The 15,553-nt window shown below is 43.5% G+C and overlaps 1 protein-coding gene across 1 annotated transcript in view; it reads left to right on the top strand.

Annotated features, from left to right (window-relative positions):
• The first annotated feature begins 299 nt into the window (after positions 1-299).
• The window catches only part of CAMK4 (calcium/calmodulin dependent protein kinase IV), a 90,901-nt gene continuing 75,647 nt past the window's right edge, over positions 300-15,553 (top strand). The window contains exon 1 of the mRNA XM_035100264.2: positions 300-806. Coding sequence (XP_034956155.1) covers positions 589-806 — 218 coding nt within the window. The 5' untranslated portion in view covers positions 300-588. The remainder of the gene's footprint in view (positions 807-15,553) is intronic.

Here is a 15,553-nt window from a genome sequence, read left to right as displayed (position 1 = left end):
CGGCGGCAACCCCCACATTCAACGAAAGGAACCTCTGAAGCCCGGCGCTGGGCTGGCTCCCTCCACCATCCGTCCACTTGGCACACACGCGCGCGCACATTCACTCATACACGGAGAGATAGAGAGACGCGCGCGCGCGCGCCCTCTCGCCTTCCCTCACGTTACGCGCTGCGCCCAACCTCAACTTGCCCTCCTCGTTAGACTGCTGCCAAGAGGGCGGGAAGGGTGGGCTTCTGCTCGGCCAGAGCCGCTTCTCTTCGGGGCGACGCCCCCCTCTCACACACACTTTCGGTGTGCCCAGGCGCGCGCGGGCGCGCTACAGCGGGGGCGCGCCCTCCTCCCGCAGCCTCCTCCCCAGCTCCCTTTCCGTTCCGCCAGTCTCCGAGCGCCTCTGTTGCTGCTGCGCCCGCCTCGAAGTTTGGCCGGCAGCTCTGGCTCCCTAGGCAGCCGCCGCCGCCGCCGGCCGCGCCAGCAAGCAACGCCGCTCTCTCGGAGCCGCCGCCGCCGCCGAGCCCGCCTCTCTGCTTAGCCGCTTTGTTCCTCTCGCTCCCCCTCAGCCCCTGAAGAGCCGGACGCCCGCGCCGTTGCATGCTGAAAGTCACCATGCCCTCGTCGTCGTCGTCTTCGTCGTCGCCCTCCTCCGCCCCCACCACGTCCACCGCCGTCGCCTCTGCCCCGACCTCGGGCCGGGCTGGGGGCGTCCCTGCCTCCGGAGCCACCGCCACCGTCGTCCCGGACTACTGGATCGACGGCTCCAACAGAGACACCTTGGCCGACTATTACGACCTGGAGTCGGAGCTGGGACGGTGAGGAGGCGGGAGATTTGCGCGGGCGCCGCCGGGGAAGAGGAGGTGGCGAGGCGTGGGGGGGGGGGAGCTATGCAGGGCTCTCGGGCGTTTCAGGGAGGGCAACATCCTGGGTGCTGCTGCTGGCACGTCAGGGTGGCGGCGGCGGCGGCCCCCTTATCACTAGGCAGGGTGGCGCTGGGGTGCCCGGGCTGAGGGAGGCGTTTCTGAACAAAGCGGGGGCGGGGGGCAGCTTCCAGCGCCGGCCAAGTGAGGGGAAGAGGAGCCGGTGGTGCGGCAGCAGGGGCGCTTGTCGCCAGGTGAGGCAATGCAGGGGGCACAGCAGGGCCAGCGAAGTCCTGCGCGGTGCAAGGGATTGTGGGGGTGCGCGGAGCGGTCCAGGCAGAGAGAGAGAGAGAGAGAGAGAGAGATCGTGGTTCCGCAGAGAGGAGACATTCCTAGACAGCCGTGTGGGCGGCCGCCAGTCTCGCTTTAGAGCAGGGATGCGGAGGGGAAAGGCGGCCAGGTGGCGCTGGGGACTAGAGAGTTAGGACCAGAGGAGCCAACTCCTAGCTGCCGAGGATCCCTTCGGTCCTCCCAATAAATGAGGGGTCCGCGCGCGCGCCCCCCTCCCCAAGTTGATGAGCATTGATATTCAAATACTGTAGTATGTGTGTTTGGATCAGCTATTCAGGGTGGGGCTTATCTGCCCCCCCCCCCCAACGCTTTCATTCAAGTTGGCACACCCCTGGTTAGGACACCCCTGGCTAGGAAGGAGGACGCGGTGTGGCAGTTTCAGGACTTGATCCCGGAAGACAGAGGGATATTCCGTTCCTCTGCGGGAGAGGTGGCACGTTGGGGAGGAGAGAATGGCCACTTATGGGAGAGGGACAAGTGCTTGGCATCTTTCTCTTGCTGGTGTTGGGGAGCAGGGGTCAGACTGGGGCGAGTGTGCTGAGTTGGTGCCTCAGCACTTCTGCTCAGCAGCATCCACGCACTGCCAAAGATTTCTTCCTCTTCCCCACAAGTCTCCCCTCCTTCCCTCCCGCCCACCAACCCTCTTATATCGAGGGAAGAAAGCTGTAAACGGATCGAGCTGTTTGCCCCTTGTTTCACATGTGTAGGAGGCGGTATTGAAAGATGCGCCATCTGTAGTGCTCTAATAGGAGATGGAAAATCTTTTTTTTAAAAAAAAACAAAAACAAAACCACATACAGATTTTGGGTAATCAGCACCGTTATTTTATCCATGTTAAACTTATTGTTATGGTATGGAGGCAAGTGATACTGAAAATGGAATTTAAATACTAGTTTGGATTTGTGGTTCTGTCAGTAGGTGCTAGAGAGTGGGAATGAATCATTTAAAGCAGTTGAAAGGAAGAATAATAAAGTGATGCCCTAGTTCAAAGAAATGAACAGCCTAGCACTAATTATCTGGGAAGAGGCTAAGCTTGCAGCGTCGTCTTCTGAAACATGAAGAAATGTTTTGCAAATACCATCTCAAGAGCATTATTGGCTCCCAGTACGTTTCCGAGCACAATTCAAAGTGTTGGTGCTGACCTTTAAAGCCCTAAATGGCCTCGGTCCGGTATACCTGAAGGAGCGTCTCCACCCCCATCGTTCTGCCCGGACACTGAGGTCCAGCTCCGAGGGCCTTCTGGCGGTTCCCTCGCTACGAGAAGCCAAGTTACAGGGAACCTGGCAGAGGGCCTTCTCGGTAGTGGCACCCACCCTGTGGAATGCCCTCCCACTAGAGGTCAAAGAGAACAATTACCAGACCTTTAGAAGGCATCTCAAGGCAGCCCTGTTTAGGGAAGCTTTTAATGTTTGATGGATTTCTGTATTTTAGAATTTCTGTTTTTTTGGAAGCCGCCCAGAGTGGCTGGGGGAACCCGGCCAGATGGGCGGGGTATAAATAATAAATTATTATTATTATTATTATTATTATTATTATTATTATTATTATTATTCTGGATAATTATTTAATGGTAACAGCTGTTGCATACTTATGACTTGACAGAACATTTGTGTTTGCATGGATAAAGCATTTCCAAAAATTCTGTGTTCCTCGTGAATTGAGGGTGTGTGTGTGTCAACCTGCAATCTAAACAGGGGGTGGTAGAAAGGTAGAAAGCCACACGGTTTTCTTTTGGAAAACAGGATTCATTTTAAGTCGAAAGATTCAAGTTGAATTTTTTTACAGGCGAAAAATGTTTAGGACATTTATATAACCTTCTCCATCTCATCTGAAAGTAGCTTCCTCCTGAAGCAATATTTTATTTAATGGTGGAGAGTTTGTGAAAACACCAACCTTTGGTTTAGCTGGTGGGCCAGTATTTTAGTTGGCTAATGGTGGGGCGATGTGAGTGCAGTAGCTTCCCACTCAGATATGAGGAGGACGGTGCTGTGGTGTGACATCCCTTTCCACACACATTGATACAAGTGTAAGAGGAGTTTTCAGCGCCTTTTGCCTGTAAAGGCCAAATAAGGTGGGGCAAGAACATCAGGGAAGTCAATGAAGGGAAAAAGAAAAATATCAATTAATAACCTGTTCCAGTGCTGAATAATCCAGGGGTAGATTTAGTAATATGCAACTGGAAATCTCAGCTGAAAACATTTATGTATTTTACTATTAAAATATTTTAAAACTGCCCGCTATCTTTTCAGACCCTGGGTGGTATCCAATAGGCATTGTTACCTGACACTTCACAACCATCAAGTACCCAAAACTCCATTAACAGCGCGACACTGTGTATGCTTACTCAGAAATAAGTTCCACTGTGTGCGGTTACTTCCTGATAGGTTTATACAGTATAGGATTGCAGCCTAAGTCATCCATGCATTTTCTAACTCTCTTATTCAATATGGGATGAAGAGCAAAGACCCTCCAGTGAGTTGCCATTTGACAAACTGCACCTATATCCCATCCCATCCGTACTCCTGAAATGTGTCTCCTGGCATCTCAGTGCTATGAAGCACTGCCTTCCTCTTTTTGCTGCAGAATTAGATTCTAATGAAAGTAGCACTGTGAAGGCTGCCTGGCATCTGCAGACACAGGGAAGGAGGAGCAATGGCAGAAGCAGAACAGAAGTCACTGGGTAGGAGCCAATGGAGTTGAACAAGGTAGAAAAAGCCTGAATGAGCAGAGTGGAGGGGGTAGGTAAGCACACACACACACACACACACACACACACACACACACACACACACACAAACATATAAAAGCTAGACTTTGTTAAAGCATAAAATCAATCATATCTAAATACAAAATCGTATCTAAATACAAAACCGCATCATGGGGCAATTCCAATTCTCAGTGGCTTATATTGACTGGTGCCTTTTTATAACCTATTTTAGAAGTGCATGCAATAGTTACATTATGATATTGGGACTAGCATAGCTGCCAAGTTTTCCCTTTTCTCGCGAGGAAGCCTATTCAGCATAAGGGAAAATCCCTTAAAATAAGGGATAACTTGGCAGCTATGGGACTAGTGTATTATAAAGTGTATGTGTAGGTTAAAATATACTTCTAGCATCCCTTCTTATGTGGGAGAGAGAACATACCTGCAAACATACATCATTTTATTTAAAACCATGCTCAAGGGGGCTTACAAGATAAAAACAAAACAATTTTCAAACACAACAAAAGTAGTCGTAACAATAAATAAAACATCAAAAAAGCACACAGCCAAACTGAAGCTTTCCACATAAATCATAATAAAGATACAAAATAAACACATAAATTTAATATCAATAGCAGCAATAAAATCCTCTAAACAGTACCCCCAACCTGAATCTGTTCAGCAGCCTCAGCATTTGTAGCTGGAGTCAGTCATAGTCCCACCTTCCCATGCCAGGACTCACAGCCAAGATGGAGAACAAGAGCAGAAACACAATTTGATTCCATATAAACTGTTAAAACATGGAATAAAATAAAATTTAAGACCAGATATTTGGTAGCATCTGTATTAAAGTATTGTAATATGGGAAACTCATTATAAATTGTTGCTATGGTAGTATCTAGATAGACTTAATAAAATCTATTCCAACATACAGTTTGAACATTGAAAGTTTTCTGGCACCAGAGCACACTAACCTCATATGTGACAGAAGTTTAAGAAGGTATATGATTTTTCGAGGCAAATAATATGTTCCGTGAAATAAATGATGTGGATTGCACTGCGACTTAGTCCAATGTTGCTTTTGTTTAAATACATTTTCCCACAGTCTGGGTGATAATGAAAGTTCTAATTCATTATTCCAATCATCTCTTACTGTCTGTGTATTGAACTTTTGTATTGTTAATTTATATCTATAAAAAGTAATTGCTGGCTTTTTATTTTTGAATGAGTTGTCCAATTGCTCCAATATCTCAGGTATCTCGGAAGCTGAAAGGGCTGATGGAGCAAACACACTTGGTTAGGAGATGTTGTAATTGAAGATATTGCCATTGGGCTGCATCTGATAGATGATATTTTTGTCTTAAAATAGCAAAAGTATAAAATTCATCTTCCTCATCTATCAGTTCGTCCAATGTCAAAATACCTGCTTTCATCCAATTTTTCCATATCACCATTTCTTTTTTGCAATTTTAAGTGTGGGGTTTCCTCACAGAGTAAGTTTAGCATGTAAAAATGAATCAAATTTGTTTTTATTAGCCAATATATTCCATATAATTCTAAGTGATTAATTTTTTCCAGAGTCACCTGAGATTTCAAAATTTTCGATCCTGGTACAGTACTGTATTGTCCAACGAACCAAAGGTGCTATGTACATATATTGTAGGGTTGCCCACATCAGAAAATTAGGGCCAACAGTGGGATTCCAATATTTAGTACTTGACTGCATGCAAGCTAAGTGATATAATTCCAAATTTGGGATTCCAAAACCACCTTCTTTAATTTGTAGCTGCATTCTCTGCAAGGATATTCTTGGTGTTGCTGAGCCCCAAAGGCATTTCCTAAACAATGAGTTTATCTTTTGAAAATATGATTCCGATATAAAAACTGAAAGTCCTCTCAGGATATAAATGAATCTGGGAATAATATACATTTCGAGAGCATTCACTCTTCCCCAAAGGGAATTTGTTTTTGTAAATAATGAATTATTTCCCCTCCCCCTTCTTGTTTTGTAATTATATTAATCATTCTCTTAAAAGAATAATAAAAACGAAAAAAATACCTATGTATGAAAATATAAAAGTGTTTTATATCAAGGAGAGTGCTTTTAAAAAGGTCCATTCTTTCTCCCTATAAACAATCTGACAGTAAAATTTTTGTGCCATACTAAATCTGAACTGGCACAGTTACTTGACTTATTCATTCCAGAAGGTATTAAACTTTCATGGGTGAAGTTTCAAAGCTCTATAGCTCATATTTTAATGTTTTACATGGATTCATAATTTAGTCGTATATATCTGTAATATGGTGTTAATATTTAAAGCACACAGAGTTCTGGGAATAGTGGTGAAGACATTAGAGTGTACATCTATCTTACACAGTTATGATGAAGTTATTTCTTGCTAGCAAAATCGCCTTTTGCGAAACACTTTAGCAATATATTCCAGAAATGCCAGATACATAAAAAGTTCTGATTTATTTTGCTTTGGAGCTTATTGTTAAGCCAGTCATATCAGAGTGGAGTTGAACAATCCCAGGCAAGGTTTTGTTGAAATGTAAGTTGTTTTATACATGAGAATGCAATTTGCTTCTAAGGAAAGCTACATTTCTGGAATGCCCATTCGTTTTTCCTTCTGTTTCCCCCCCTCCCATTTTAACACTACTGACCGAGAGTGAGTGTTGTTGTATTTGAGTCCAGCTTCCTGTGGTGGTGGCCTGATGCAGCTATTCTTATGATCTTAGTAGAAGCTCAAAGTATGGTTTATTATTGGTGTCACCAGTTGTGTTTGAAGGACCAGAATGCTTTTTTAAAAAAATAAACCCTGGTCACAAAACATGACAATCAACACATCAATGCTGCACACATCAGATCACAGAGTAGCAAAAGTAGGCAATAACAACAACATTGTGTTCTCCAGTAAGAAAATTTGCCTGAAAAACAAAAAAGCTGCAATTGACTCAGGAAGTAATTTAGAAATCTTATTCACATGTAAGGATGCTGTCTTCACATTTAAGGATGCATAACGTTTACCTGGGATGAAGTGATGATTACCTACAACATGTACAAGATTGCACTATAATTCACTTTCATCCTACCATTGTGGCCTCTGATGCCCCAGAAAGATAAGAGCGTACATGAGAGAGTGAAAGAGATAATGAGAACTTTCCCAGGATCTCAGCCAGGCAAAAACTTTCCTTTACTAGATATTCAGCTGAAGTTAAGCTAGATGCTAGAAGGTATGTGAGTTATCTGGGTAACTTTTGTTCTCTTTCATGGATAAAGGCAAGATATAATAGATCTTCTAGAGTAGGGATAGCAAATGTGCCTACCACATGTTGTTGCAGTCCAACTCCCATCAACCTAAGCCAGTATGGACTATGGCCAGGGACGATGGGAGTTGTAGCCCCACAACAACGGGTGCTGCGTTGTGGAATCCCTTCCCTGCTGAATTATGAGAGGCTCCCTTCAGTACGGAAATTCTGCCAGCTCTCTAAGACACCCTTAGAACTTCCCGATCTAATTGCTTTAATTGATTTTTGAACTGTTTTGCATTTTAAGAGGCTTGTTTCATTGTATATGTTATTTATGCATATTTTTAATGTTCTGCTGAACTAATAATAATGGCCAAACACAAGTGAATTGTTTCTCTCGTATCCGCCTCAACTAGCTATGCCCATGGATGCTATCCCTTTTTGGGGGGATAGTCTAACATCACAGCATAATGAAAATATCAGATTCTATCTATCTGACATTAACCCAGAAGTAACTGCAAAGGTGGCTGAGTTTTTATCAATAGTATCTCTAAGAGTGGTGAATGGCACTATTTAGGGGGAAGAAACTTGTATGAAAACCCTTGTTATTACAATAATTACCTATCCAGCCATATTTTTACATGGCTGTTTATTTGTATATATTTTAAAATTTTATACATGGATGTTTTATACATGGATTATATGATGACCTATATTTGTAATGCCTAATAAAGGTTTGGTGAAGTAAGTAAGTAAGTAAGTAAGTAAGTAAGTAAGTATAATTATAGGACAAGTCTGGTTTGTTCTTTTTCATGGCAATGGAAGTGTCTCAACTATGCCTCCTCACCCTCTTATAGCTTAATTTGGAATTTAAACTCTTTTGCTTGACAATAGCCAGTAACTAGAATATAAAAGATACTAGCTGGCCCTGCCACGCATTGCTGTGGCTCAGTCTGTTAAATGGAGACCCAGAGTCCCTCTTCAGACTCCCCTCACCTTCAGAGTCCCCCTGTTTTACGCGTGTTCATAGCTGTCAAGTTCTCCCTTTAAAAGGGAAATTCCCTTATGCTGAATAGGCTTCCTAGCAAGAAAAGGGAAAACCTGACAGCTATGCGTGTGTTCTGTTTACGCAGGTGCATCCCTGTGACTCCCCCCACCCTGTGCTGATCCATGACGTATCCCGCCCCCTCCTCCCCCCACCACGGGTTTTCCCTGTGATTCCCCCCAACCTGTCCCGTCCCATGATGTATCATGCCCCCTCTCCCCCCACCCCCTGGTCATCCCTGTGACTGGCCCCACCATGTCCTGACCTATCCCGTCCCCTCCTCCTCCCAACCCCCACCCAGGCGAGTCAGTACCTTCATTCAGCCTAGTCTGTAAAGGCTTCAGCCTAGTATGTAAACAGCAGCTGAGGTGCTGTTGAGAGGGAAGGTTTTATAGGTGCAGTACCAGTGTAGCCACCGCTAGAGGGTGCTGGTTTGCAACCTGGTTCTTTTCCCAGAATGCATTTTCGTCTGAGTGGTGTGTTTTGAAACACGGGGTTTTTAAATTTCCAAGCAAAGGGTCTGCTGATTTCTCTTTAAGGTTTCCAGACTCAAAAGAGAGCAGGGCAATCAAAGTCACAGAAGTCCTGTCCTCTATTGAGTCTGGCAACCCTAATGGTTTTACCAGGCACAGGTGTGACATCTGTCTTTGAAAACGGTTACTCTCGTATTCGCATGCGGCACTGTGTCAAAATTTGAACGCAATTGGTCAAGCGGTTTTGGTAAAACGTGGATACTAACGGACATGGCCAGTTTACATTTATATATAGATAGATATACACAACATGGCTGGATAGGTAATTATTGTTCATTTTTCAGGACTAGTCTTCTGACAAATTGAGACCTTTTTCTTCTCTCTTTTTGCAAACATTTATCCATGACCCTATATTACAGCACCCTGTAAACACAAAGCTCATATAATTCATAATTTGAGAGCAGCAACACAATGCAATATAGTGTTTTCTTCAGGAGCAATAATCTTTTTCTACACAATTCCTGTGCTAAGCAGCTCCCTGTATTGTAGTGTCTCATTTCATTCATTCACCTCATACCCACACAGATGCATGCACTTGACCCGATTCATTACACATGCGCTAAAAACAAAGGCAAATTGGCGTCAGCTTGTGCGTGGTTATTTGGTTTGAATGAGCTCATACAAGTTAAGTGAAGCTTGTATGCTTGGAAGTCTTGTCATAATGCTTAGTATACATGTAGCAAATATTGTGTGAATTAGCCTCAAGTGCAGCAGAATGAGGTGGGGGAGAGAATTGTATCAAGTCTGGAGGTAGCGGGTGCCAAATACAATTTTTTAATTATCTCAAATGTTAAAAAAGAACCACATGAGAAGGCTGGGTTACAATATCTAATGTATAGCTTACCACTTTAGGAATCATAGCTGCCAAGTTTTCCCTTTTCTCACGAGGAAGCCTATTCAGCATAAGGGAAAATCCCTTTAAAAAAGGGATAACTTGGCAGCTATGTTAGGAATCCATCATTTCATTCTGCTAACTTGTGTAGATCCAGCTTCAGTTTTGTCTTAATATAAGCAATAGCAATGGACAGTAGTCTACAGGAAATCCACGGTGCTTCTGCAGTTGGTTATGAAAAGGTAAAGAGCTGCTTTCAAAGGACACATGTAAATCATCTTTCAAACACCCAGTCTTTTGGATCATGGCCAAAGCTAACACCATCCACTTCAAAGAAGGTCTCTACCTTTTCTACAGTAGACTTAATGCAAATTCTCAAGATTAGAAGTTTTTCCTGTAAACTAGGATACCTCTGGTGCCATCACTGCAGCAATTAAACAACTAATTACCGTATTTTTCGCACCATAGGACGCACAGAGTTTTTAGAGGAAGAAAACAAGAAAAAATATTTTGCTTTCTTGAATTGTCCTAAGCACAGCAGCCAACTCCTAGAGGCCTAGGTGCCTTTGCCCCCCCCCCAATTAAATATTCGAGGAAGCTTATTTTGCAAAGGGGGAAAGCTCAATTTTTAGGATCAGCTCAAAGTTGTGCAGCTTTTTTTTGCAAATGGGAAAAGCCCCATTTGGAGGGGGGGGTCAGCTCAGTGTTGTGCTCCATTTTTAAGGATCAGCTCAAAGTTGCTGAGTTTCCTTGCAAAGGGGGAAAATCCTGTTTTTATGGGGTTCAACTCACAGTTCTGCAGCTTCTCTAGCTTCTCTGCATTTCTACAGTTTCCAGACAGATAATCTAATCAGCCAGTCACATGTCTCCCTCTGCAGACAACAATTGAGGCCTAGGCAAGGGGCCTGGAGGGGCCAGGAAGAGAGCTACCGTAGCTCCCTTATCTCCCTCTCCGATCTCTTGCAATCAGCTGCTGAGCGGGTTCCTTTCTCTTTCCCTCTTGTTAGCCTTTAGCTCTTTCTTAAAAAAAAGAAGAAGCATGCTCTGCCTTTAGCCCCTGGGCAATTCGGCTCCAGGGACCACACATTCACTCCATAAGACACACAGACATTCCCTCTTACTTTTTAGGAGGAAAAAAGTGTGTCTTATGGAACAAAAAATAGGTTAGTTCCTTTTAGTTTTCAGGTATTCATTCCCTTTCGTGTGTTACCTCTGAGTATCTGGGTCTCTAATCTGGGTTTCTAAAAATGAAGCAGCACTGAACAGTTTGTAAAAAGTATTAGAAGGAAAATGGAAGGCGAAGTACAATTGTTCCAAGACACCATTAGTATATCAGAGGCGGTTCTCTCACTTCCATGTGAGTTACTTCCTGTTTTTTCTGCTGAGTTCAAGTTATATATCTTTCAATACCTTGGTGGGCGTCATAGTTGAAAATTTCTTGATTTTTCCTACCCATGGTGCACAGTACAGCTATAAAAGAAAGAATTTGAATGGCTATAAGATAAGAATAGCTGTAGTCATTGCCTCTGTTTTATCATACTGTGCTTCCAGCTTGTACAAGATCTCCAGTACCTCTTGAAGGAGACTGTGAAACTGGGCCAGTGCTATCTGGGGAACCATAAATCTTGCAATATATTAAAAAGTGAATGAACAAGCCCTTAGAGATTGATCAGCATGAAATGCAATGCTAAATGGATGTTAATGGGCTATCCTTAACTCTTATTATATTGAGCAACAATCTGCAGTGCAACAATTTAGTCTTTATGGTGCCACAAGACTCTTATTTGCTCAGCCTAAATGTGCATTGTGTACCTTTGTGCATATGGCTCTACCTGCTGAGAAAACCTTTCTTTTGCAGTGGAGAGGAACCATAGAAGTTGAGCATATGCTGTACATGCAGTAGGGTCCTGTTTGCACATCACCCCCCCCATTTCTGAGCAGTGCAAGATTCCAGGGGGTTCCAGGTGCTTTACGCAGGGTTCATGCTTCCTTTTGGAAATGAGGCACTGTGGGGACTGTGGTGTATTTATGACTTCTGGTTTATGCCTTGTGTGCTTCTTTTTGGCAACTCCTGCCAACAAGCTGGTGCTAAACGTATTGTTCTGCTCTCCTTTGGACCACGTCAGCGAGGCCAAGAAGGGGGGGGGATGTCTTGTCACCTGGGCAGCACAGGATCTCCAAGCTCAGGTTGTGCCCCAAGGAGGTCACTTTGGTGCTGCTAACACAGTGTTTTGACTTTACCACTGGAGAGGTGCCCTCCATTGTCTCTCGAGGCAGATGGATGCCAATGACAGCAACAACACACATATATAACCTGAGTCTATAGTGTAGTTCACAGCACTGGCACCCCAAGAGGGACTTGTTTCTCCCATAGCCACAGCCTTGGATTCAAACAGACCTCAACCATTGCTCTCAAACGTCTCTCTGACTCTCCTGCTTGTTGCTTTGCTTCTCCCAGTCACATATCTCCCAACTCTAAAACCTTTCTTCCAACTCTGCCTTTGTCTTCAAAAACTAACCATGAGTTGAGGGGGGGGGGAGTGCTGTCTGGCACAGAGCCCCTCCTCACCTTCACCCCAGGTGATTTCCTCATCAGGAAACTGGCCTGGCTTATGTTTTAACATTAGCTGAATCCAGGGGTTCAGTGTGTGGCACCCAGAAACTCATGGCATGAGGGAGAGTGGCACTCACAAACTCAGTCCCAAGTTCAGTCCCTCTCCTCTCCAATTAAAAGGATTAGGTAACAAAAAGACAGGAGAGACTCAAATGAACTTACAGTCATTATGTTATTTGTTTAAATATTCATAGACCACACATTCATCTGAAACATCGCAAGGTAGTGGACAACCTAAAAATGCAATATGGCAGTAAATATAATAAAAATGTCAAACACACCAGTAAAAGCTGGATCAAAACAAAACAAAGCAAAACCCTCAGGTTTGAAAGGCCAGTCTGAATAATGCAGTTTTTAAAAGACGTATGAAAGAGAGCGGGGAATCGGATGACTCTTGCCAAACCTCTGTTGGCAAGGAGCTCCACAGAGCAAGGTTTGTGAGTCCCTGGGAAAGGCCAGCCAAACTTCAGGAGCATGTGGGACTGCTGAGAATGCCCCATTGGAAGACCTCAGCAATACAGGTGAAGCATAAGAAGTCAGGTGGTCCTTAGACAATACTAGGCTGAGCTAGATGAACATGTAGCATAAGGCAACTTCTTCTGAACTGACTTCCCCTCTGAAGCCTTGCAGTGCATGATAAAACATCACTGACTCAAAGCACATATGTTATTGAAGAGTCCCGCTGAAGTTCTGAGGTTCTAAACAATTACCCAAGGAAACCCACATTCTAGCAAAATGCTCTCCACCAGATGTCCAGCTCTAGAATTAATGCACCCTGTTTTTCTTACACACATGCTCATTTATAAAGCATGAACCTGCAGCCCAGCTTTCTGTAGGAAAGAGGTCTTTTTTAACAGCAGCTGTGGATAGAAAAGATGCTACCAAATCTTCTTCTGCTCTATTGATCAAAGAGAAAGTCACATGCTATCAAAGGCAGACACCAAGTGATCCTGTGCAGTGGCTTCTGACTGTGCCCACTTGTTAAATGTCCAGACTCTCTGAAAGGGAAACTCCTATGTGAGCAATGTTAAGGAATTGCTCATGTGGAAGAAAGCCCTTTCAAACGGGATGGCAACCTGAAAACGCAGGTGTTTTGTCGGACAGATTTTAGTTCAAGTGCAGTGAAATCTCTGAGAGTTTTTCCCCCTAACACCCCCTTCCCCATGGAATGGCAGTCTTCATTCCCGAATTGGGGGTGGGGTGGGGGCTGTGAAGGCAAGTGTGCATAGCTATTAGCATCGTGAAAGAAAGCTACATAAGCAAAAGGTAAATGTAGCATGATTTGTCCCAGTTGGGAATAAAATATTGGAATATTATACTGTATGTTTGAATGTGTAAATATTGAAGAAGTTGGTTATGTGCAATCTGGAGAGGAGATGATTAAGAGGTGATATGATGGCCATTTTCAAATACAGTCATACCTTGGAAGTTGAACGGAATCTGTTCCGGAAGCCCGTTCGACTTCCAAAATGTTCGGAAACCAAAGCGCGGCTTCTGATTGGCTACAGTAAGCCGCGGAAGTCCAGTCCGATGTTTGGGTTCCAAAGAACGTTCGCAAACCGGAACACTCACGTCTGGGTTTGCAGCATTCGGGGGCCAAAATGTCCGAGTACCAAGGCGTTCAGGATCCAAGGTACAACTGTATTGAAGAACTGTCACATAGACGTTGGAACACATTTGCTTTCTGCTGCCCCAGTGGGTTGAGCTCTAACTCAACACTCTTACCCAACTTTTGAACTCAGCACACTTGCCCCCCAAAATACTTTTTTTGTGATACACACGTAGCCACCTTATGATACACAGCAATATTTTGTTGCAGGTGATATTGTAACAATATAATTGTGAAGTGTCTAAAGAATCTAGGGCGGATGCAGTGCATATAAATAGACAGACCTTGTCCATTGGGCTTGCATTCTAATTAGGCAAAACTAAAACTATAAGTATAACTAAGAGACTGAAAACTGGAGGAGGAACAGATGAACAGAAATAATTAGGCATAAGCTAACTGACATAAAGATTTTATTTATTTATTAAGGAATGATAAGGAACATTTAAAGAAATGTTAAAAGACTAATTAAGTGAGAAAATTAGCTGGTAAAAGCATTCCATAGATGAGAGGAAGGAAGGAAGAAGCATGAAGTGGTGGGAAGGATACAGCATTTACAAAGTAAAAAAAAAAAAAAGTCCGAACTAGAGAACGAGAATGAATACATGATTTTTTTTTTAAAAAAGGTAGGTAATGGAATGCAAAACACAAACAAAAAGCTTAAGGTGAGCATAAGGAAAAAGCAACTAAAAGAGCATAACCATTATCCAATCAGGATAAAATAAGAGAATGAGCCAAATTGTGGGCAGAATAAACAGAAAGAAAAGAGCAAATGTTAGCAATATTTGACAAGTGAACTCAGTGAAACTTAGGAAATGATGAAATCTGAGAAGAAGAAAATATAATAAAATAGACCATGTTCTCTTGGTGAAAGAAAGAAAGAAAGAAAGAAAGAAAGAAAGAAAGAAAGAAAGGAGGTAGACATTAGAAATACAGCCAAAACTAGAAATGAACAGACAATGGGGGGAAATGCAAACAAGGAGCAAGTGTGAGCAGGGGTGAGTGGGGGATACAGCTAGATTCAAAGCATGCCGTGCAAACGTGAATAAAAGACAGGAAAGTTTAAAAGAATCAAGAAGAGCAAGAAAATATTGAAGGGACAAACGTGAATCTTGTTGACGTGGATGTTTTTGTTTTTCAAGAATGGATTCTTCCTTTTTCCATATAATATGCAACTAGGAAAATAAGTTAGGTCTCCAAAGTCTTTCATAAGGTTTAATGACAGCTTCGTCTTACTGTTTTATTGCACTCATGGTTTGGTGTGATTAAAAAACATATACACTTCTTGTATCTGTGAGGATGAAGGGCAGCCTAAAAGCATTCTTATTAAATGAATAAATAAAATAAAAATGCTGTAAACCATTGCACTATGTGACCTAAAAATTATCGCAATAAACAGTAGAAAATATAGGAAAATGCCTTATGCTGAGGAGGAGTATTCGTCTATTCTAGCTCATTATTGCGTACACTGACTGGCAGCAATTGCCCAGGGTTTCATGAAGGAGTCTTTTACGAGTCCTACCTGAAGATGCTGGGGATTGAACTGGGGACCTTCAGCATGCAAGGCAGATGCCCTGTCTTTGAGCTATGGGCCAGTGTGGTGTAGTGGTTAAGAGTGGTAGACTCGTAATCTGGGGAACCGGGTTCGCGTCTCCGCTCCTCCACATGCAGCTGCTGGGTGACCTTGGGCTAGTCACACTTCTCTGAAGTCTCTCAGCCCCACTCACCTCACAGAGTGTTTGTTGTGGGGGAGGAAGGGAAAGGAGAT

The sequence above is a fragment of the Zootoca vivipara genome, chromosome 11 (assembly GCF_963506605.1).
Source record: "Zootoca vivipara chromosome 11, rZooViv1.1, whole genome shotgun sequence".
NCBI lineage: Eukaryota > Metazoa > Chordata > Lepidosauria > Squamata > Lacertidae > Zootoca > Zootoca vivipara.
The sequence above is the reverse complement of the archived record's forward strand: the minus strand, read 5'-3'. Positions and strand labels throughout refer to the sequence as shown.